The 24,374-nt window shown below is 44.7% G+C and overlaps 1 protein-coding gene across 12 annotated transcripts in view; it reads right to left on the reverse strand.

The window, feature by feature from the left end:
- Positions 1-4,380: 4,380 nt before the first annotated feature.
- Positions 4,381-24,374, reverse strand: part of RFX3 (regulatory factor X3) — a 288,688-nt gene continuing 268,694 nt past the window's right edge. For all 12 annotated transcript variants that reach the window (XM_047830025.1, XM_047830023.1, XM_047830028.1 and 9 more), the window contains 2 exons: positions 7,860-7,902; positions 4,381-4,774 (listed from right to left, as the gene is read on the reverse strand). In XM_047830025.1, the coding sequence (XP_047685981.1) occupies positions 4,536-4,774; positions 7,860-7,902 (282 nt within the window). In that variant the 3' untranslated portion in view covers positions 4,381-4,535. The remainder of the gene's footprint in view (positions 4,775-7,859; positions 7,903-24,374) is intronic.

Here is a 24,374-nt window from a genome sequence, read left to right on the forward strand (position 1 = left end):
AAAATGCAAGTGTTCAGCATGGAAACACTTTCTTTTCCTCCCCCTCCCCCCCTTTAAAAAAACAGCATAATTAGACATTTGGATATAGAGTATATTTTACCGGTCTAACTCTAAATAAATGATCTGAAAGGCTTTTGTCCCCCATTGTATATCTTACAATGCTCAAAGGGTTAATACAAGGCATTACATCAAAGGGGTTTTCTAATACTAGAACTAAGCACTGAATTAATGCTTCTATTCCAGTTTTTTTTTTTAAATCACCAAACTTGCAGAAATACTAGGATTCCATTCATTGATTTGTTCTAACCATATACATGGAGGTTGATCTGATCGAGTGACAAGCCCAATTTTCATAGCACTGCATGTCAACCCCTCTCCCCCATGCTCTGCTGTGATTCATAGAGATCGTCAGTTCGGATTTCGATTTTTTTGCGAGTGGTTTTCTCACCAAGAATTTGGGGGAGAGAAGGTTACAACGAAGGTCAATTTGCTGTATATAACTACTGCCTCAAATCGTACAGGAGGGCGATTTGCCAAAGTTGTTTACTTTCTACTTGTGTCCACCCAGGGAGGGCCAACATCACCGTGACACTCATTTCTCCCCCTTTTACACTAATGTCTCAAGCACAGCATCGTTTTAGACATCTCAAATATATCGTCTGAAGAATTTTTTCCAATTTGAAAATGCATCACGTTTAGCACTCCGAGAGAGTGCATTCATGTAAAAAGGTTCATGATTACAGTAATGAAACCGTAGTCATTCCCGGATGACTCTGACAGCGTTATTCCACGAGAAACGTGTTCATTTTTGCTCACCCACTACAAATCGAAGGCAGTCAACGTGGCACGCGACTAATTTTAGGTATGCAGTGTTAAAACCATTTTCTCAAATTTGCTTTTGTTTTTTTAAAGTACACCATCTAAAGAGAGGTGCGTGAACCGTCCTATACAGTACAAGAAAAAGCACAAAAGGAAAGCAGATTTCTGAAAAGGCAGTAAGACTTAAAGTAGTCAGTCCAAACATGGTCTGGATGAGAATCCTGAAAAAGTGACCAGCCATTTGATATCCAAAGAAAAATTTTAAAGTTGGGCCCTGTGTTCCGAGGAGATGGTCCCCCCATTTCACCCCATTGTTCACTGGCTTCATGAAACGCAAATCTTCCAGGTATGGTTCTCAAAGTTATGTATGTGAAGGTCAAACCATACCCACGAGACGCAATCCTCTTATACGGAAGTATCTTTTCTAAAACTTAAAAACAGCCAACATGCCTTCCTTACGTTTTCGTCGCTGAAAGTGTAGCACTTGGTCTGTGTAGAGAGTTTCCGTGACTAGTGGTTTGATTACAACGTCAAGAAATGTCAAGAAGTCCTTAAAGTGTAGACTTGTCACTTGTCAATACATCTACTCTGAGAGTCTTAGTGTCACGGTTACGTAGAAAAGTCACAGTTTCAATGAATGAGAGAAAAGAAAATGAAATGTCAAATCAAAGCAATACTTGGGATCGTTCGACTCTCCTCAGACGTACAAAGGGTGAGGTCTGAGTTTTCTAATATACCTCACAAGGCCAAGTCAAGATTGGCTGAGATGTCTGTGTCTGACTAGGGGTGTGTCCTATCTTACTGTGGACGACAGATCGCCAGAAGTAGCAAAGAATGAAGACGCGCTTTTGTCTGTTGGTCAAAACTATCTGCCCTTGTCACAGATGAATGCTCCCGTGTTCACAAAGGAGCCCAGAACGTGTTTAGCGAGTCAGGCTGAAAAGTGAGAATGGTTCATGCAAACCACGAACACCTAGAAGAAATGTTGAATCCTGGAGGCTCCCCAATCCCTACCTTTCATCCATCGAACTTTGCCCATTATGATCAGATCCCTCTAATGATACAAACATACCCAACGTTAAACAGTGATAATAGATACATTTAAAATCGCCCAAGAAACAAGACGAAAGCAGCAAAAACGTTTGGTCCGATACAGATAGAACACAGTTCTGGGGCTGGTGGGCGGGGGAGAGGAAAGTGAAGAAGCGTCTCAGAAAGGAGAGCTGAAATGAGGGGGGTTCTTTTTCGTCTTGTGGTTCGAACTAATTCCACCTGTAAACGTTCCCCAACGCACGAGGAGCTAGACGCGCGGGGTTTTCGTGGTGAAGGTGTTCTGTGTGTTTGCCTTTTTTGTGCGTGTGATGGTACCAACCCATCATCTCTTTTGGGGAGAAGAATGAGGGGGAGGGCCACTCAAGGGATACTTGGGTGAGGTGATGGTCGAATGCTCGTGAAGACTTTCCAAAGAGATGCGTGAGTTGAGTCATACAAAATTACATCTGACTTCAGAAACTCTGTTGATCTTTGTTACGTGAATAGTGTGAGGCAATCGGGCCACCGGAGGGAAAACACACCGCGTGGTACCCGATACGCCATTCGGTATTTTTCACTTTACAGACTGGCTCATCCCCCTCTTTCCAAGCCCTCGAGCCCACCCCAGGAAAACCGGAAAGACAAACATCTTGAGTTTGAGACAGGCCTCATTAACAATCTGTAAATCATGTGTGCTTTCCCTTTTTTTTGGGGGGGGGGAGGGGACTTTATGTGTTTATGTATTATTTTTGCTGATCAGCTTTCTAAAAACGATTAAAATGAATGGCTGTGCCTGTTTTTGTTTTTTGTGTGTGTGGCGGTTGTTAATAACTCGAGTGTTTAAAAGAACCTTGGCTTTCACGTAAATTAACATAAGGATGGATGGGGGGTGGGTCCCGTCTAGGACCTCACCTGACTTTGCAGCTGACTCCCGCCCTCGGGCACGTGTGTATGCCGTGGACACACAGACACCAAGAGGCAGACACAAACATTTAGACTGACAAGATGCACTTCGATAAGTCCCTGCTTATTTCGTCAACTTTCTTACATGAGAACTAGATACAAACGGTCTGAAACACATGTGATGGTACGTGACAAGTTGGTAATTAAAAACCAGTCCGCTGTTCCACGCCCTTAAGCAATCTGATGGGTAATCGAGTCATAGTCAGCTCTACGAACAAAAAGTACGTCCGCGGTCACTCCAAGAGGGGAATTGAGTTTTCGTCTTTTCGCTTTGCTTTGTTCGCCCTACATTTCCTTTGAAGAGCGCGTAACCTGTCCTCACTTCGGGAATCGGAAAGGGACAGGCACACCTTGTCAAATGGATTGCGGAGGAATTCACATGAACAAAATAAGCCTTACTAAAACCTTAACTTCAGTTCTGTTTTAAGGCACCATGTAATAGCCGAGGTACGATGATCCCTGATGTACATTCTTCAATGGCACTGGTCCATCCAGCCACCTATCCAAATCCTACAGAAATGGGGATAAAGCAACAGTGTGGTGAGCCAGCTATACTGCCCTCAGGTTGTGTTTACAATTTAAAATCCACACCCTTTAGAAACCAGGAAATAGATTTGAAGGAAATAACGATATGCAGGTTGCTACATTCCTTGCGTTCTATAAATTTTCTTTTATAATAGCAGCAGAGGGAACTACTATTAGGAAAAAGACCTGGAATAAAAGAAAGTCATCCAAATGGAATGGTTTCCTGTATGTCCAGTTCAGCATAAGTAGCATGTACACTTAAAAACAAAACGAAACAAAACGAAACACAAAAAAAGTCAAGTCATTTTTTTTTTCAGCTTCAGTATCTAACTATAACAGCCCCGCTCAACAGCAGAATGCGTCTGTGCAGTGGTCCCAAATACAGAATCAGTAGTCTTTAAACAGAGGAATCGGTATGCAAATAACGGTTAAAATGCAATGTTTAACGGAAGCTTGCGTTAATAGGGTTTAATAATTATGTACACAAATTATGTACATATTAGCATAATCTCTTGCAGGTCTGTCATTTACTCTGAACAGATAAATGCACTAGCTCCAGGTTTTTTCTCCGGAGAAAAACAGATGACCTTCCCAACCCTCTAGCGCCATGATAAAAATGCTCTGTATTCTCTCTCCGTACCAAAGAGTTACCGAAATCGTGTCTTGTGGTTCCGTCCAATGAAAAGCACCTTTCAAAAGCAAATTCAATGCATCTGCTGCCAAATGGGCATGCCTCCAGTGTAAATCAAAGGAATTCATTTCTTTTGATATTTCACAGAAGTGCATCTAATTAAAAACTCACACGTGAAATCATACACCAAGACTAACAATCAACAATCAAATATTTTAAGCTACAAAAAAATGTAAATCACTTTTTAATTATAAGAAAACGAACACATTGGCATTAAGTGTGGTAAAAATCCTTCTTGACACCTGAAACTAAAGGAAAAAAAAAGAACAACTTATTATTAAGAGGCAAATGATTTTTTTTTACGTTAAAAACAACAACAACAACAACAAAAAAAAAAACACCTGGCAAAATACATACATCCATTCCATTTCACAACTCCAAAAAGGTAATGTTCAGCACAGATAGAATTTGACAACAGTCGACCTTCAGGCTTATTAAAATTTCACCTTAAGCCCAATATATCAACAGGGGTAACGTTAGCTGGAAAAATACGCTTTAATATTCTTTAGACCGCAGTGTAGGTGTTTCCTGTGGCGCTGCACTGTCTGATAGTCTGACTACTTGTGACGATGTGCTCGCTGTGAATTGGATTCAGGAGACTGGGCTGCACGCCGCTCTCGAGAACGGGCTGCATACAACCCACTTGAAACGCCTGGTTCAGCTCGGTTTTCTCCCTTTTGGCTTGGGGCTCCGAAGAGTCGTCCAGTTCTTCGTCCATTTCACTTTCCACTTCGCTGCCTTCATCTGCACAAACAACACCAAGACCGTTACCGGAAGACAAACCCGGAAACAGCAATCAACACGGGCTTTGGAAATTCCTCCGCGGCACGTGAAGAGAGCAACTGGTGGGCGATTCTCAGGGGACGGGGCCCGTGGGTTTGCGGCCAGCGGATTTCATTTGTATCCACACTCTCTTAGGGCATCCACTGTTCTTTCACACACAGCAGAAGTAACTTACTTTTGGCTGGTTTGTGGTTGGTACCTTTAAGAGTTCTTTCAGGAAGACCTCCAGGATTTCCTGAAGTCTTTGTGCTAAGTAGTTGGCCTCATCTGAGCGACCCTAAAGTAGTCACTTCGGTACACTGTGCTGGCTTTGGGGGAATCTATCCAGCTGAGAAATGCTTAACTGAAGAAAGGTCGGAAGGCACAACACTCTCAGCCTCCTCTGAAATCTACACTAGGGGTAAATTTCATCTGGATGCATGTGAATGTAGGTGAGACCTCTGCTGATTTGCAAAAGAATATAATGACTGGGGCGCCCGGGTGGCTCAGTCGGTTGAATGTCCAACTCTTGATTTTGGCCATGGTCATGATCACAGTCGTGAGATTGAGCCCCTTGTCGGGCACGGAGCCCGCTTGGGATTCTCTATTCTCTCTCTCTCTCTCCCTCTGCCCTTCCCTGGCTCGTGCACATGCGCTCTCTCTTTCTCTCTCTCAAAAAAATTAAAATGAATATATATATACCTATATATATATATAAAGACTGAGATGAGATTTACTGACTAGACAGGACGTAACGCATCGTTAAGAGGTGAACACAGAAGTGCTCTTAGATGAGACCCGGGTTGTCTTGGTTCGTCTACTTTATCCCGCTCTCTTTGTGCCTCTGGGAAATGGATTCGGTAATAACAGAATTTGTCAGAACAAGCACCTTCAAAGGGCTAGTGGGCTGCAGGGAAAGGGATGCATTTGGTAGGCAGTTGCTTGCTGAAGAGGGTATCATTGAAACACATTTGTAGACACATTTGCGTTTTGGTTTTGTATTTACTTATATATAAACAAACAAACAAAATATCTCGAAGGATACTCACGCTCAGTTCTTACTGGTCTTTCAGGGTTGTGACCACGAAGATTCACTTTTTATAGTTCCTACATCTTCGTATTATTTGAAATTTTTATATAGAGCTAGAATTACTTTTATTATCAGGGAAAAAAAATTTTGTGGAAAAAGGCCACAAAAACGCTTGGAGATTTCACATTCGAAACCCAGGCCCCGACCCATGCCAGTGTGGCCAGATTCCAAGAAGCACGGGGTCCGGGGGTGGATGGGACCACCGGGGCCACCCCAAGGTGAGGATAAGTCACACTGCTTCCCGGCTCTCTCTCCACCAACTTTTCTCTGCCTGAGAAATAGTATCGAGATAATAAAAGAGGCAGCAGTGAAAGGAAAGAAGTCATTTTGAGCTGGTAGGGGAGAAAAGAGAGTGGAGAAGGCCCTTTCATCGGCCACGTGGTGCATGGAACCGACGATGGGATAATGGCCTGAACTCCCCTAAGTCTCCGAGGCCATTTCTCTCTAGGCCCACTTGTGGGCGACGGGGTTCCCAGGGAAACGCTACAAGGCGGTCCACGAAAAGCAAGCCCTTTCTCCAATTGTGAGGGCAAATGGAGGCAATTCCGTAGCCATTCTCTACTCTTGTACAGACTCAAAGACATGTCCTAGAAACACCCTCAAGGTTACAGGAGTTTGGTGCACAGAAACTAACGTTAGGGACTACTGAAGTTCAGTGAGGACTTCGTCTCAGTTCAGCGCTTGACAGAGAAGGCTGGCGGCCATTTAGTGGCCAAGGAGGAACACCGTCCACGCTTCTGCACCGGCGACAAAAACGCTCGCGCGTGGGTCACAAGACCTGGCTCGGGGCATCCTCAGGGTGGCCTCAGGTCGGACACGGGTTTCAACTCCCGCCTGGGCGGAGGAGGCCCAGACCCACAAAGACCCTGGTGCAGAACGCTCCAGAGAAGAGTGCTGTCCTTCGCGTACGGATTCCCCGAGCCCCGCCTCTTGCCTCAGTTTCCCCACCAGCTCTGGGTCCGTCCTGGAAGGGCTATTGTTCAGTATCCCCCTGCCTGTGCATTTTGTCCTTGACTCCAGAACTCAGTTCCTGGAAACCTCAGGATACCTTCACTTTTTTTGTTTTTGTTTTATTGAAGAAAGGACTGTATTTTCTGCTGTGCTTATTTAGTAAACATTTTAGTTTTTTGTTTTTTTTTTTAACTGAGCTAGTATATTTTTGAGAGAGGGCAAGCGTGTGCACAAGCAGGGGAGGGGTAGAGAGAAGGAGAGGCAGAATCCCAAGCAGGCTCTGCGCCATCAGCACAGAGCCGGATGCGGGGCTCGAACCCACCAACCGTGAGATCACGACCTGAGCCGAGATCGAGAGTCAGCCGCTTAACCAACTGAGCCCCCCAGGCGCCCCTGCGCTGGTATTTTTATTAGGATGGCTTTTGCTTGCATGGGCTCTATCTATCCCGACCTCATTTTCCCTGAGCCCTATTCCTTTTTTCTGTGCGGTCTGGAAGGTCCCAAGTTTCTTCAGGAATACATGGCTGAGTTGCAATGTTGTCTCTGTTGAGTAGCAAAGGTGGTTTTAAAATCTAAAGACTACGCATCTGAACCCTCTCCTCTGCCCCACTACTGATCTCGCTTTTTACCGTAAACATCCCTGCTGTCTCTGACTTGTTTTTTCCAGTGAAAAGAATGAACTGGTGAGAAGGGGCGGGCTGAGAAATCTTTTCTCCTGCTGAGTGGGCCTGGAATAAAATTTTATCACTTTTCTCCAGGACTCTGGCAACGGTCAGAAATACTTTCTCGCTACCTGTGCTGAACGGCAGGCCAAAGTCAAGACGAGTTTGTGACTGCATTTACATTCAATTCCGGCACTTAATAGCCCCGACATAAAGAAGGTATAGAAATGGAGAAAGACCGCAGATTCCAAAAGACACGGCCGTCATATTCATCTAGGGTTGTGTGTCGTTTCCACACACACCACAGTTTTCTCTGAGAATTTCCCAGTCAAAAAAAGTCCTTGACATTATTTTCACTTCTTACCTTTATCCAGATTTCCAGGAGATACAGCATTTAAATCACCAAACTGCAAAACAATAGTCATGTGGGCAACAGTTATTAACAGGTAGAATAAAATAACCCTCTATCACTCTGAGGCAAAAATGCCACGGTAGGACTTTTTAAAACTGTAAACCAGTGACCATTTTGATCTCTAACTACACGGGTCACCTAATTTTCCAATCAAACTTGTCGAATTTGAACAGTTCTCAACTGTGTCACAACTTAGCTGTCTGCCTTGGCCTCTTTGCAAAGGATGACAATTTCTCTCTGCCTTCTGTGCTTCGTTTTACTTTTCATTATTATTTCAACTGAGCAGTGAAGAAATAGGGGCCTGGCTGGCCTGCAGATGACGGATGTGGTGGGATAAATTTGGAAATTTGGTGACGGAGGGCAGATCAGCTCCACCCCCATGGGCAGTCCAAAAGTTCCCCGGGGAGGCGACATGACAGAAACTTGGTCCAGCTTCTTGGCTGAACTCTTTCTTTAAAGCTTTCATTAACAGAAATAAAAAGCATAGTGGGAACCCCAAAGTGCAAAGTGTTCATTTTTAAAAAAAATCTCAGAGACTTCTCTTGCAACTTGATGTTTGATAGCAGGGTCCCATCTTTAGAAAGAAAGGATGTGTCTGTTACCAATGCAACAAGAAAGACCTTAAAACAATATGGCACCATTAATAGCCTTCGGCTTAGATTTTATTTTCTGTCTTGGTTCGAAAGCTTAACTAAAGTAATAAAACTGACCTTATTTTGCAAACATACACACACATTTTTCCCCCTTAACCTACACACGTATTATTCTTCATAGTAGCTATCGTGGGAGCGTTTACACTTATTCCGAGGTCCAAGGCTCTGGAATTCCTTTCACGATCGAGTTCAAGAGTTAGTTTATGCATTGTTCAAGAGAGCCCATCTTGTGATTTTTACATCCAATTGTGACTGCAGATAACGCTCCAAATTGTAGTGATTGCCAGAGGTCCTGGGATGATTTCTGACTACTCACTAAAAAGCAAATTCACCTCTGTCACAATTCAGGATATTCAAAATAATATGTCGTGTTACTGTTATTCCTTAGCAGTTCAGAGACAGTTTAAAAAGAGGAATTCCACAGCATGTGGAGCTATGGCAGCATTATTGGCACAAACGTGTAACCTTCCTAGGTGACTGCTTTGAAGGGGACAAGGGCCTCCTAGATCCATAACTCTGAGAATTTGTCTTTGGGAAAAGCGTCCCATTACTTTATGGTTACATCCCGTTGGGCAACAGATATAGAATGATCAACACCGAACTGTGGTTTGGGAGTTGTTCCTGATCACGTGGTAGTCTAAATAAAAATCACAGTTTAGATTATGCAAAATGTCTTGAATTAAAGAATCAAAGCAACAAAAACAAAATCAATGGGCCTCTTCATCTACTTTTGGTGTTATTTAAATATTTTAGAACTAAAAACAGAATGCCCAAAGCTGAAGGATCCTTTATAAGTTATTTCTAACTGATGCAACACAGTAAGGTTTATACAGCTTTTAAATGAATGCTTAATGACACTTAAGATCCAATTCTGGAAATATGTTGCAGGGATGAGTCTTAAACATACCTCTATAACCTCTAAAATGTGAATATTCCTCGGGGCACATGCAACAATAGCCAAATTGTGGAAAGAGCCCAAATGTCCATCAACTGATAAATGGATAAAGAAGATGTGGTTTCTATACACAATGGAATACTACCTGGCAACGAGAAAGAATGAAATCTGGCCATTTGTAGCAACGTGGATGGAACTGGAGGGTATTATGCTAGGTGAAATAAATCAGGCAGAAAAAGACAGACATCATATGTTTCCACTCATATGTGGAACTTGAGAAACTTAACAGAAGACCATGGGGGAACGGAAGGGGGGAAAATAGTTTCAAACAGAGAAGGAGGCAAACCATAAGAAACTCTTAAAATTTTTTTTAATGTTTGTTTTTGAGAGAGAGACAGAGCACAAGTGGGGGAGGGACAGAGAGAGAGAGAGGGAGACACAGAATGTGAAGCAGGCTGCAGGCTCCGAGCTGTCAGTCCAGAGCCTGATGTGGGGCTCGAACCCACGAACCACGAGATCGTGACCCGGGCTGAAGTCGGACACCCAACCGACTGAACCACCCAAGCGCCCCAAGAAACTCTTAAATACAGAGGATAAACTGAGGGCAGGAGAAGAGGGGAAAATGAGTGATGGGCACTGAGGAGGGCACTTGGTAGGGTGAGCCCTGGGTGTTTTATGTACGCGATGAATCATGGGAATTTACTCCCGAAGCGCAGAGCGCACAGCGTGCTCTGTATGTTAGCTAACTTGACAATAAACTATATTTAAAAATAAATAAGTAAACAAACGAATGAAATGTGAATATTCCATTTGTTTTCAAAAAAATCTCAAAAGGCTGCCTGACGCTAAATTATTATTGCCATTAGTAATTAATAGTCTCACACAAAGTGGCTGACACCAAACTCTGGCCGCATCTGGAAATTTTCTTCCAAGGAAACTGCTTTTAAGTTGCTGTTTAGCTGGAAGCACGGCAACTTCCTTCATGTAAAGGTTTCCCTCTGAAAGTTTCTGCTTAACCCGAGTGAATGCATTCGGTTATTCAGGATGCTAAAAATCACCATGGCAACCAGTATTTCCACGACTGCTGTGGTCCTTCGTAAATAAACACGTGCCAACTAAATACTCTGGGCTTGTGCCCCTGCGGGGTGCTGAACACGGTACAAGTAATCTCAGGGACACCGTTGGCGCCTCTCGTGTCTCTGGGATCAGTAACAAAGTCGCACGTGACGGCAAACGGAGAGAGTGGGTTCAAAGTAAAAATCTTGTGAGGAGAGGTGGGATTTTGGTACCCGATACAGAAGAAGGGGAACCTTTTTAACATGCATTTCCCATGTGAGGGAAGACTTCACATGCGATTAAGGAAAAAACCACGAGACAGGCCGCGATTTCCGGAATCGGTGCATTCACGCGTTAGTCAACGAACATTTACTGGAAGCTTCCTACGTGCTAAGCACTGTGCCAGCCAGTTCCAGTCTATCCCCTCTTTCTGGAGGTGAGGGTCAGAAGTTGTTTATATCAGGAAGGGCAGGTGGTTTAGTCAACGAAAGGAAGCAGCCTAGGACAGCTGAGATGGTTTTAGAAGCATGGGCATCTCAGAAAGGGAAGTCAGCGGTGGGGGGTTGGGGGTGGGCCGCAGGGTCAGGGCGGCTGGACGGCAGAACATGAACGATGATGGCAGAGAAGACTGGGAGTCGGCATAAGGAAGACAGCGTCACAGATGGGGGACAGATGACAGGCGCCGAGACCAGACCGGCACAAACCAGAAACAAAAGAGAAGGCAGACACGGAAGGATCTGGATGAACAAAATGGAGGTTCGCCAGAAAAGAACGGAGGTTACCGTCAAGGTTTAGCTCCAGCAATTGGGAAAATGACGGAGCTTGCCAAGTTCCCTTGCTGCACAGGCCACTGGAGGGGCCACTGCCTGGCAAGGTGACATCTCAGAGCTTATAAAGTACTTTCACGGCTCCGTGTATGATAGGCTTTCTTTCAAACGTCATGACCTCCACATCACTGCCTCAAGATGGTTTCCTCAGAGAGGCTTTTCCTGACGGGTCTATCTGAGCGTCTCCTTCCCTGTCGGGTTGAATCGCTTCCTCCCAAGCATCTACAACACCCAACACTTACATTTCTTCCTCTTCTAACATCTGACTTCCCAACCCGAGTGCCGGGGCCGTGAGGGCAGGGGCCTTGTTGTTTGTCCTCTGCGTAAATGGGTCCCAGGATCTACCCCGGCACCTGATAGATATCAAAGGTGGACTACATACCAAACGAATGAATTTGCTTCTTCAGTGCAGCCTCAGAGAAAACCGACGAATTTGGCACGGTAGAGAGCTTAGGTTGAATCTTACCGCTATTAAAACCAAGGAACTGATTTGTAGAATGTTTGTAGGAAACGTGGTGGTGGGGGGTAGGAGACCACGTATTCTGACCCTCACTTTAGGAATCTGAGACATAGCGGGAGAGGGTAAAGGGGGAGGAGGGGGAGAAAAAGGGGGAGAGAGAGAGAAAAAAAAAGAGAGTGTGCACGATCCATACATGGAGGAAGGAAAATAAATTAAGGGGTTTAAAATGAGCTCGGGGGTTAGAAAGCATCTGGCCTTTGATGTACACAGGAAAAAAATCCTGCCAGCAGAGTGACAAATAGGGAAGGAGAAACCGAATAGAACACACAGGACGGATATCTGGTGTTTCAGGAAGAAAAGCCTCCTATCCCAGAAACCACCTCCTCCGGGTCCTGACAAGGGTCCTAATGACGCACGCCCTCCTGGACAAGAGCCGACTGACCACTGTGGTGGGAGGGCGAGACCACAACTTCATGAGGCTGGTAATGGCTGGGAAGCATAAGTGGGCGACACACAGGCAGGACCCTTGAGGGAGGGCCCGGGTGCGACCCTGACTTGCGGCCCATCGGCTGAAGAGTGGTTCATCATGGGACCAGCGGGTCTGCCGCCTGTCCTGGGGCACGGGCACCATGACCGGAACCGGGCACAGCTCGGGAGACGCAGCCCACACGGGCCCGGAAGAGCCCACTACCCGTTAGATCCAGCAGCTGGCGACTTTCCAGAGGGAGGGGGGTAAGGCGTGTGTGCTAACACTTGGAAACTGAAGCAAGGCGGTGGAGGTCGGGGTGCAGACGGCCAACAGGCAGGAGCCCAGGCGGGGCCACAAAGCAGAGACTGGGGACAGGAGTCAGGGACAGAAGGAAAGCTTTGAGATGAGGACTTCACCCGTGGGAACACGTTCCCTGCTGGAAGAGTTTCCCCCCCATCCTGGAGAGAGAGGATTAGGGAGTCATCATAACCACATCCTCTTGGGCAGGCAGGTAAGCATCCCCTCTAGAAACCTCGTCTTCCTAGAAAATCCGTCGGTATGTCCAGACTTACAGGTAGACAGACACAATCACACACAAACATGTTCTATTCGCTCATTGAGATATCAGCCGTCCACGTCTAAAACCACCCTGTTAACTAAGCTACTACGCTCAAAAGAGCCTAACTGATTTTCTGGTGGCATCGGATTATGAAAATATAGGATCTAGAACAACGGTTGGAAGGTCAGACAGTGGAAGGTCAGACAGGAAGTACCTCAGGCTTTATGGCTCTGTCGCAACTACTCAACTCTGCCACTCTAGGGCAAACACAGCCACAGACAATAGGTACGTGAAAGGGTGCGACTGTGTTCCAGTAAAACGCTAGTTACCAAAATGGACGATGGGCTGAGCCCTGGCTGGAAGAAAAGCCCGTAAACCTCTTAAGGTCCCCAGTTTACAAACAGTGAAGGGAATGGAAGGTTTTATCTTTAAGGAAGGTGTGAAGATGTTGGTCACAGGAAGGATATGGAACCAGAAAGAGATAGCACGGCTCAGGCACATGGGCATCAACAGGTCCCAAGGAAAGAAACTGAGGTCGACTTTTAAGGATGGAAGTCCGTCAAAGGACTAATTTTCCTCTTTTTTCTCTGGAGGCTTGCATGGAGAGACAGAGATGGACCAAGGTTGGTGTTTAATTGTGGGAATTAGTGGGGGAAAAGGGAATATGTCTGGGACATGAGAAAATATTACAGGGAAGGTTGCAAGGAAAGAGATGTGGGCAAAGGTGACACGTGTTAGTAGTTCAGATGGGGTGGGGGGAGTCTCCCTAACGGGAAGCTTGTCCCAATTTGGCCAGTAGGTGAAGGTGTGAGGAGATAGTCTGACAACGTCACGTTCTCCACTGGTGAAAGCCAATGGAGACTAGGTCCCGGTGAGGACGATTTCCAGGGTGGAGTCATCAACGGAGAAATGACGTACATATGTTGAGGAGAGGAGGAAGTAAGAATAAATAATATACTGAAGGAAGAGCCTAGAACCCCTAAGTCATGACTGATTTCACTCAGAATATAGCTTTCTACGGTAGTAATTTCCTATGGCTGCTGTCACAAAATGCCACAAACTCAGTGGCTAAAACAACACAGGTTTATTATTTTCTAACGTGGGAGGTCAGAATGCCAAAATGGGTCTCCCTGAGCTGAAATCAAGCTGTTGGCTGCATTGTATTTATTTCTGCAGATTCTAAGGGAGAGGTGTTTTAGGGTTTTTTTCCCCCTTTTCCGGCTTCCTGAGGCTGCTTACAACCCATGGCATGTGGTATGCCCCCCTTCCATTCTGAGAGCCAGCCACAGTTTCTTTCTTTGGGGGGGGGGGGCAGAGAGGGAGAGAGAATCCCAAGCAGGCTCTGTGCTGTCAGCATGGAGACCAACAGGGCTCGAACTCACGAACGGTGAGATCATGACCTGAGCCGAAATCACAAGTCGGACACTTAACCGACTGAACCACCCAGGCACCCCCGCCTGCCTTCCACTTTTAAGGGCCCTTTGTGATCACACTGGGCCCACCCAGATAATCCATGACAATCTCATTTTAACGTCAATTAATTAGTAACCTTAATTGAGTCTGTAACCTAACACATTCACAGGTCCCAGGGATTGGGATGCAGACATCTTTGGGCGCCCATGATATTGCCTGCCATTCATATCTAAGATATTTTGTAAAACCTGCCACATCTGCCTGAACAGAAACCATTTAACTTTACTTCCCCCCCCCCCCCCCCCCCCCCACACACACACATTATTAGGGGAAACACAGCCTCTGGGTTAAGCCGTTCAGAACACACTGATATTCTTCCTCAGTTCTGTCTTCTGTGGTCTTCACTGGGGGTGAGGTGGGATAGTACGTGGCCACGAATTTGTCTTCTATGACAGATTTGTCACTGGTGCGGGGGGGCGCACGTGCTTCAGTTTTCATTGACAGACTTTGAATTTTATATACAGCTTCCTATCCGTCTGAAAGTTTTTACGGCACACTGGCTGAAATCATACGTGCATGCAAAAAGTTTACCAGGACCCCAGAGAGCCCCCGTGTATCGGCACAGCCTGATGGTTCTGCAGGGATCTACGCCATACAGACCAGAAGCCAGATGCCAACGTGCTGGCAGGTGCTCAGCTGCTGAAGGAAGTGACCACAGGGAGCACATGCAGCAGAATCCGCAGTGAACTTTACCACGTGACCCTGGGCATGCCTGCTGACCTGGGGGCCAAGGTCATTAGCAGCTGATCCGCCAAAGAGTCGAAAGTTTTCACTAGAAAAGACAGCTCATATGAGGGCCTCAGCTACTCACAGGGTCAGTCGCTACATAGATTCACAAAATCTATTCAGATAAAGTGATGCTTCGATCTCATCCCGCTCCCCAGTTCTGCCACAGCGGTAACCTTTGATACACGCGTGTAGGGAAGAAATTATGTACGCGTGTGTGTAACTGTGCATTTTTCCAGTTTCTGCCAATGAACTGCTTGCTCTAGGAAAGAAGATCTTTAAGCTGTCATAGGCACTAAGAAGAGAGAACTGTAAAATTCTCTGAAGTGGTTTCTATCTCCTAGTTGGAATACGATGTCTCTTTGGAACTTACTTTTACCCTTTAACTTGAATAAATTACACAGAGATAGTAACTGTATATGTAACACTTTCTCCCCATTTCACAAGACCTTTCATTCATTCCTACTAGTTCAAATTTGATACAACTCTAGCTATGATTGTCTAATTATGATGATACGTCTTCCCTAATATTGCCATTTTTTTTTTCCTAAATGACTTATTTCTACATTCTATTTGGTTGGCTCGGTTTTCCAAAGCATTGAATTACTTTGCCTCTGATTACCACTTTGGCTCCAACCCAAAGAATGCTGTCGGAATCTTCATAATTCCACGAATCATTTGTTTCAACATTCAAATTTGTCTACAGGCTATTTTTCCCCTTGCAACATAATTTTATTAAAGCCTCCACATGCCTTTATATGATCTGTTTCATGAATTTCAGCTTCTAAGCTCATCTTTGTATGGTCGAAACCACGAAGGTCTAATGGTGTACACGATCAGCATAGAATCAATACTGAAAAATCTGCCCTGGAGTCGAAGACAATCAAAATACAGTCTCTCTGAGTAATACACATAGCTTCAGATCTACGTGTGTGTGTATGTATGTATGTATGTATGTATGTATCTATCAACGATCTATCTATCTATCTATCTATCTATCTATCTATCCATGCTTGTGGAAAGGAAATGGAACTAGAAAAAAATTAGGTACCTAATATGTGCCAATCTGCCCCCCCGACCATCCACTCCATCCATCTACCTACCCCTACTTACCTGTGCCTAACTGCATACCCATCTAATTTTATCCTCACAACAGGCTTGGGAAGAAATTCCTCATGCTTATTTTGTTGATGAGAAAACTAAGACTAGAGCAAGGATATATCTTGCCCAGGTTGCAAAGGCATTAAATGGAAAACAGGCAGCAGCATGGTAGAGAAGAACAACATGGGGTCTAGAGCCAGCCTGACCCAGTTTTGAATCACAAGTCTACCACTATCAGCTATGGGATTCCAGACATGTTACTCTTTGATCCTTAGATTTCCTTTTTGTGAAACAGACAGGGTCTACTGGCTTCAAACTCAACTTTCCAATACTAGTGACAAAGTCTCAGAATTCCATGCAACCGTAAGGCTATAAAAATGGTGACTTCAAATAAAATGGCTGTAGCTGAGTGGGACCACAAGATGTGTTGCCTGAGAAGGGAAGTGTCCTTAGACCTTGACTTGAGAGTCTGACACTATGAGCTCCATCAAGGGCTGCAGTTGAAGATGGCTTATGTGCTGACCAAGGCTTTAATGATTCAAGCAAATACCATGAGAAGGGTGTCCTAAACATGGGTGGGATGTGTGTGTGTGTGTGTGTGTGTGTGTGTGTGTGTGTTTTATGTTTAGTAGAATGGGGATGATCACATCATGAGAAATTGCTAATGAACTCAGATGAATATCAGCATGTAAATCCTGGCCCAACCAGTTGACTCTCTTCTCTCTCTCTCTCTCTCTCTCTCTCTCTCTGGTCTTCTGAGAAGTCAACAAAGGAATTGAGAGCTTTAAAGCTTTCCTTCCCTATAGAAGCAACAAGATAGTTCACAGGCAGGTTTGGAACTTCCTGACCCAACTCTAATCTTTCAACATTCCACACTTAACTCGAACTTCGTGAAGTTCTGAACTGTACAAGTTGAGTTTTTACAACTTCATCACGTTGTTAACTTTACAGCTCCAATGGAGCTGGGCAATCTCGTATTTCAGCTCTGCTGCCTGAAGTTCGTAGAACTTATCACAAAAGGATTAGCTAGTGGCAACTATTCTGGACGTTATGGGTGGTGGTGAGAGAGGTCTTGGAATTTTAATCTTATGATTAAGATTTTGGGATTTTGGGATTTTTGGGGGATTTGGGAGCATTATTATTTTCTTGAAATGTCTTCCAAATGAGAACCAAATCAATCAAAGCATTTTACATTTAGCATCGGTACAGGGTTTCACAATGAAGGAAAATAGTCGCTGATTTTACAGTGATTTCCAATTTTATAAAATGTGCAAGGAATGCTTATGCAAATTTGGTAAAATCCCATGTTCCTTTGGTGACTTTTCTTTCTGTGAGTGTCTTTTCCAATGTATTTCCAAATGGTGTTGTCAATGGCCGAGATTTCTGCCAGTTTGCTTCAAACCGAAGCCAAAGGGGCCCTACAATTGCTGTTGGTCCTGCTCCTTCGGACTAGCCAGGTATACTGGCAACATGTGCTGTGGGTCGCCCTGTACGCAGGTAGCATATTTTCAACCCGGGTCTAACCGTTCAGTCATTTTTTTGTTCCCCTCCACCCCCTGGGAACCCAGTGACACATGTACCTTTACCCTGTTTCCAAATCTCTAAGAAGCATTCATGAAGTAAGAATAGAAGCCTTAGTTCCTCTTGAAGAAACAACAGGAACTATTTTCAACAACAGGAACACCGAACGATAAGGATCGTTAGGCCAAACCAAGAAGGGCCTCTGTCCTGAGACCCATGTTATAAAGAGCCCCGCCTTGGCTTTCCTGTGGCTGTGGCCCTCTCTACGGTGTAGGGAAATCATTGGGCCAAGTAGAGGTGTCCTCTTGGTGGCTATCTGTCCCTCCCACCGCTCAGACCATACTTGTGTTATCTAAGACCTTGGAACTCCCTATGTATGTAAAGCCCTTGAGTTCCCTTCATGCAGATTTCTTCTCCAAGTGCACTCTTTAGAAGAAAAAAGGGAGAGCCAACGAGGGGCAGAGGTTTGCCAAGGCTGGACACAATCTGAACGTTGGCGTGAGTTGTTCAGAGGTATTCACAGCATGGGATCGGGAGTGATGCCTAAGAGAAGTGGTCTGGGGCTGGACGCTGGGTCAGGGGCTGGCTAGGTCTATGTCATTATGTTCTGGCACGGATCCACGGGGAGCCTGAGAATCTTACATTTAAACCTAGCCTTCCAAGTTGTTATCGAGGCAGATTTATCAACCCAGCTGGACGGAATAGATTTTACTTAGAGTTCGACTCGTAACTTTTGAAATGTTAAGACATAGGGTACCTTAGGCTCCGCAAATGTTAGGGGCTGAGCTGAGAAGCATATGCTTTATGGAAATAAAACCATGGGTTCCAAAGAAAGAACCTAACTTAAGACAGGCTTCATGTGAGGCTACCTTCATCGTCTAAGAGGAAACCTTGGCATCAGTTTATTACCTGAGGGGAGATATTTCTTAATTTTAATTCTACCACCCCTCTTTTGCAGAAATTATTTTAATTTTTTTCTTTGATGTTTATTTTTGAGAGAGAGAGAATGAGAGAGACAGAAGGAGGGAGAGAGGGAGAGAAGGAGGGAGAGAGAGACAGAAGGAGGGAGAGAGGGAGGGGGAAGGGCAGAGAGAGGCAGACACAGAAAAGGAAGCAGGCTCCAGGTTCTGAGCTGTCAGCACAGAGCCCGACATGGGGCTCGAACTCACTAATCGCAAGACCATGACCCGAGCCAAAGTCGGACGCTTAAGTGACTAAGCTACCCCGATGCCCACTTTTGCAGAAATTATTAACCGGACAGACAGCGGAGGCTGGCTGGGGCATGCAAACATGTCCTCTTTGTGCCAAGTGGCCTGAGTCAGGTTTGAAGTGCTTCTAGTATCAAAACACCTGGCCTACACACTTGGAGAAAATCGTGTTTACGGAAGTGTATTTTATACAGTGATGGTGAAAAGTCGGAAACGACTCCTGTGAATTGAGGCACTTGTGATCTCAAACGAGAGCCGTTTCTTCATCGAAGGACCAGTAAGCACCCTCATTGCCTGTTTGTGAGCAAAACTACCAGAAAGACAATGGCAAGGCCAGAGCCACCTGGACAGGGCAGGGGATAACAGAGTGTCGCGGTGGCCAGCAGAGGGAGCTGTCATGCCTAATCTGTGCCGCAGGATCTCCCACGCCTTGCTGGCTCTGCGGTCGGTTGGGGATCCCAGGCTCACTCTTTCCTAAGCAAAATAGCCCAGGGGTGGACTTTGCTGAAGAGAACAGGGTGCCGAGATTTCTTTCCTGATGTGTCCAATGACCATTTTAGTTCTTGAAGTACATGAAGAATTCTTGACCTATTTTATCTTCTCTTCCCACTTCTGAACGCTTTAGGGGAACTAATCTCTAGTTGAAAGCACTTATGAATGCCCGGCTTGGTACAGAGGGTCTCTGAAATGTTGACAGACACATCTTAGGGAGAAGGAGCACTTCTTGGTCTAGAAGTTTTTTCCTCCTGATAAAAGAATCCAGTAGGTAAATCATGAAATCGAGTGAGAAGTTCTACACATTGGCAATCTGTCTTTCCATCATTCTTTTGTACTTCCTTTTTTTTTTTTTTTTAATGTTTATTAATCTCGAGAGACAGAGAGAGTGAGGGCAGGGGACGGGCAGAGAGAGCAGTGGGGAGGGAATCCCAAGCACTTTCCGGGCTCTATCTCACAAACCATGAGATCATGACTTGAGCCTAAACCAAGAGTCAGACGCTCAACTGACTGCACCACCCAAGAGCCCCTATACCTCCTTTCTTGAATGTCTTTTGAGCACCTATTGGAAGACTGTGTTTCGACCACAGTTATAAGCGAAAGTCTATTCTTCGAAGAGCCTAAGAGAAGGGTTTACAGCCCAGAGCAAGCAGGAAGGAAATCAAGTCCAGGTTGCTAATGAGCAGGAGTCCCAAAGGAAAGGGCTGTGGCCCTGGGCGGCTGAGTCAACAGGTGCTTTTCACACATTCAGAGAAAGAAAGGAACAGAACGACAAACCAGGAAAGAGGAGGAAGAATGGGAGAGCTTCTACAAAGCGAATTCTTCGGAAGGTGTAGAAGAAAGGCCTTCCATGCCTCTGCTCCGGGAGGTCACTTTGATGATTTACTGTCAAGCTGTCAGAATCGTGCTCATGTAGAGGAGCACATTTATAGCTAAAAGCAAACTCCAAATTCCAAAATGATGATTCTGACTTAGGTCCGGTCTGTGGGTGGGCGCAGAGGAGCTGAAGGGTGTAATTTATCGTTGGTGCTGCTTCCCAGCAGACTAAGCTTTCCAGTTACAATTTGCTTAGGCTAATATTCCAGTGAGTTTGCATATTCTAGACGTCTACGAACAAACAGTAGGGAGGGAAAGGGTGGTGGGACCATCAGGGTGCATCCTGGAATGCAGAGAAGAAACTCTGGGACAAAACAATGAAAGCTTCCACACTAGGCATCTGGTGTGTGTGTGACGGTGAATGTGTGCGTCTTTGGGGGAGCTGAACAGTACAGACGGAAGTAAGTTTGAATCGGTCTGCAAAAAAATTGTACGGTGAGATACTAAAATGTGAACGGAACGGAGCCCACGTGTGGCGATTTGGAATGATACGGTCCTGCTTTCTGCCGCATGCTGGCTCTGCTTTGGGGAAACTTTCAACCTGTTTTCCCATCTTTTGCAAGGTTCTGGAGAATATTAAATAAGAATGTGAAACATTTCGCACAGTGATTATCACGAGGCAGTTCCTATATTAATTAATTAGAAAAAATTAGTACATACGAATAAACTTTATTATGAAGAATAAGTGACACCACTTTCGACAAGTATTCATTACATTTTTTAAGCTCCTGCCGTTCCAAGATAGCTTTTTGCTGCAAATGATTGTAACTTGTGGTGCAATTCATTCATTTTAAAATATTCTAGAGCACATCTATTATTCCACAGGTACGTTTTCAGTGTATTCCCTAGTTGCACTGGAGTAAAGTCACTGAAATTTATCTTTCATTAGATTGATTTTGCCTTAAGAATCGATGCTTATTTATCACGATTATCCTCTACCAAATGGAACTTTTTCACCCAACTTTTATCCTAAAAGCTTGCCTGTGGAATTATTATTGCTCTTCTCCAATTTTTAGGTTTTGAAGATTTTTTTCTCGTCTACTTTGAGTACATCAACTTTGATAAATTCACATTTTTCTTTGGATGGTATATTCTTAAGGGATCTTCCATTTTTTTCCCTAAAAATATTACTAAAGTATCATCTTTTTTTATGTTGAGATTCATATCTGAATAAGTGAAGCATCTTTTGGTTTCTACTTTTTATTTCAAAAAATTGGTTATATGGGCGGCTCAGATGTAATATTAAGTATAATGAGATTACGACAAAGAGAATTGAAATATGTTTAATGAATTAAAGGTAACAATATTTATCACAGAAAATCGTTTTACGAAACAACCAAAATTTATAGATTCAGAGAATGTATTAATGGACTATGTCTATTTTGAGGAAAAAAAGCACACATACCATAAACTCCCAAATAGATTCCAAAGAGTCATAAAATTCAAATAAAAGGATAGTTTTCTGCTCAGAGCTGTGCAGAAAGCCCTGAGTTTAAAAAATTTTTTATTTAACAGGTGTGCAAACAGCTGCAAGTTGCTTATTCTGTTTTATTCCTGCTCCTAAAATTGCACCACTCCCAGAGAGTCTATGGGTATATTTATAATATTAAAGCTCAAAAAGGTATATAATTTTAGCAGTAAATAAGTTCTGTTTCCTTTTTACCACCCAGGCAAAAAATATAATCCTGAAGCTCTGAAATTGCACATGCTTTAAATAACTTACTAGTCAGCATTACTGTGGCAGCTGACTGACATTTAGAAGAAAACGTGTTGGGCTGTGATGCACTGTTTCCTCTGGGGGCGCCATTGCATGGTGGCCTGCACGTCAACCGAAATGGTAGTGTTAATGGGGATGCAAAAAACAGTAGTTTTGTACACCCGTATACCGTGCTTGTGTGTCCAACGGGTATCGGTCTCTCCTGCCTGCTCAAAGCACGTAAACGATTGTTAATCCTCAAATGTACCTGTTGAATTCTCATTAATGAAGATACATTAACTGTCCCTAAGTTGCTTTCAAGGACAACCTCTCCCCCTTGCTTCTGGATCTAGCTGGCTGTCCGCCAAATAATGTGCGCGCAAGGCAAAAACCGACGGTCCAGCCAAGTTTGTGACTACTTTCCAGGCTTCTTCTCGCTGACTTCCCAACTGTTCTTGCTCCCGTCCCCCATCCTGCAGCGTTCTTGCTCGCCCCACCCCCATTCGTGCAGCAGGCGACGAGCATGGTGGTTTAACATCAAGAACTTGGGGGCCAGACTGCTTGGTTTTGGAGCCTGATCTCACCACTTAGGGGTTGGGTGACCTTAGGCGAGCTACTTGACGGCTCTGTGTCTCATGTCATCATCTGTAAAACAGGTATAATAAGGGGTGCCTGGGTGGCTCGGTCGGTTAAGCGTCCGACTTCGGCTCAGGTCATGATCTCATGGTTCGTGGGTTTGAGCCCCACGTCAGGCTCTGCGCTGACAGCTCAGAGCCTGGGGCCTGCTTGGGATTCTGTGTCCCCCTCTCTCTGCCCCTGCCCCCCCCCCTCAAAAATAAACATTAAAAAAACTTTTTAAACAGGTATAATAATTTTCATTTATAGGGTTGTTGTGAGATATTAAGTTAATAGCCACAAAGCACTTAGAACAGGGCCCGGCACATAAGTAGTATGCACATCACTTGAATTTTCTTTCCTGATCCAATTCGACTTCTTGTTGACTGAATTTGATGGTATATATTGGGTCTTGCTGGTGTCTGACCTTCAGATTTTCCACGAAAGCTTCCCCTTGGCCATGCTCCCTTCCATTTCAGGTAGGACCTGTGTGCATGTCTCTGTGTGTCTGCGGTGGTCTCCACCCCTTACCCCCCAATTCTCACCAACTTCACACAGTTATGAACTCTTTTTGCCCTTTAGATCTCACTTCAAACATCATTTCTGGAGGGCAGGGGGGGAGCCTTCCCTGGCCCTCCCAGGCTAGATCAAGGCCTCATGGTTCGAGCATTCCTATTTCTCTTTAATTTTGTAGCTCTACAGTTATGTGAATATTTAGTAAATATAAATTCAAAAACTAAAATGTAAGCTTCTTGAATGCGAGGTCAAAATCTCTTTTGTTCATTATTATAACCTAATCATTACAGCATTTGGCCTAGAGTAGGTATGTAAGAAATATCTGCTAAACAGAGGCACCTGGGCGGCTCAGTCAGTTAAGCATCCAACTTTGGCTCAGGTCATGATCTCACAGTTCATGGGTTCGAGCCCCACATCGGGGTCTGTGCTGACAGCTCAGAGCCTGGAGCCTGCTTCGGATTCTCCCACTCTCTCTGCCCCCGCCCCTCCCTGCTCATGCTCTGTCTCTTTCTCTCTCTAGAATAAATAAACATTAAAAAATTGCTTTTTATATAAAAAATATGTATTAAACAGATGCACAAATTAATTTCAGAGGTAAGTCTGAGAGTCAACATCGGTGAACAAGATTTGCCCAAGATTATACCACTATAAATGTCAGAACCATCAGGAGAATTCAGTTCTCCGGACTCAAAGTGCTCATTTTTTTCAGGGCATTAAATCTTTGGTTACACACATCATACAAAGAACCATGCAATTAGTGTGGTGTAGGTTCTAGAATGAAAAGTAAATGTACAGATCAGAGAGAACGGGGGTATCTAAGGTAGTTGGGGGGGGGAAACTGGGCTCCCCTGAGGAACTGATATTTAAGACGTGACGGAGGACTTAGCATGAGCAAGGGGGAGTTGGGCCGAAGATTCCTGGTAGAAAGAACCATTGACACAGTGGGCCAATGATGAGAAAAGCTTGGTGAATAAGAACAGAGCAAAGACCTCTGTGACTGCAACAAAAGGAATAGGAGGAGGGAGGTGGAGGTTAATCGGAGAGGCAGGGCCAGATCATGTACCACCTTGTGTACCAAGCAAAGAATTTTGTTCCTTACCTAACAGAAGAGAATACCAATGATGGGTTTTAAGTAGGGATAACACCACCACCTTGGCCCTTTCATAAGACAATACTGACTGTACCAGGGGAGGTTTGGGAAAGAACAGATTTAGTAACAGGGTGGACATAGGGGTCCAGACAGAAAGACATGTAAAAGAGGATGCCCAGGTGTCCAGCATGATCAACTGGGAGAATCGTGGTACCTTTTACTGGGAAGGAG

This window comes from Prionailurus viverrinus, chromosome D4 (assembly GCF_022837055.1).
Source record: "Prionailurus viverrinus isolate Anna chromosome D4, UM_Priviv_1.0, whole genome shotgun sequence".
Classification (NCBI taxonomy): Eukaryota; Metazoa; Chordata; class Mammalia; order Carnivora; family Felidae; genus Prionailurus; species Prionailurus viverrinus.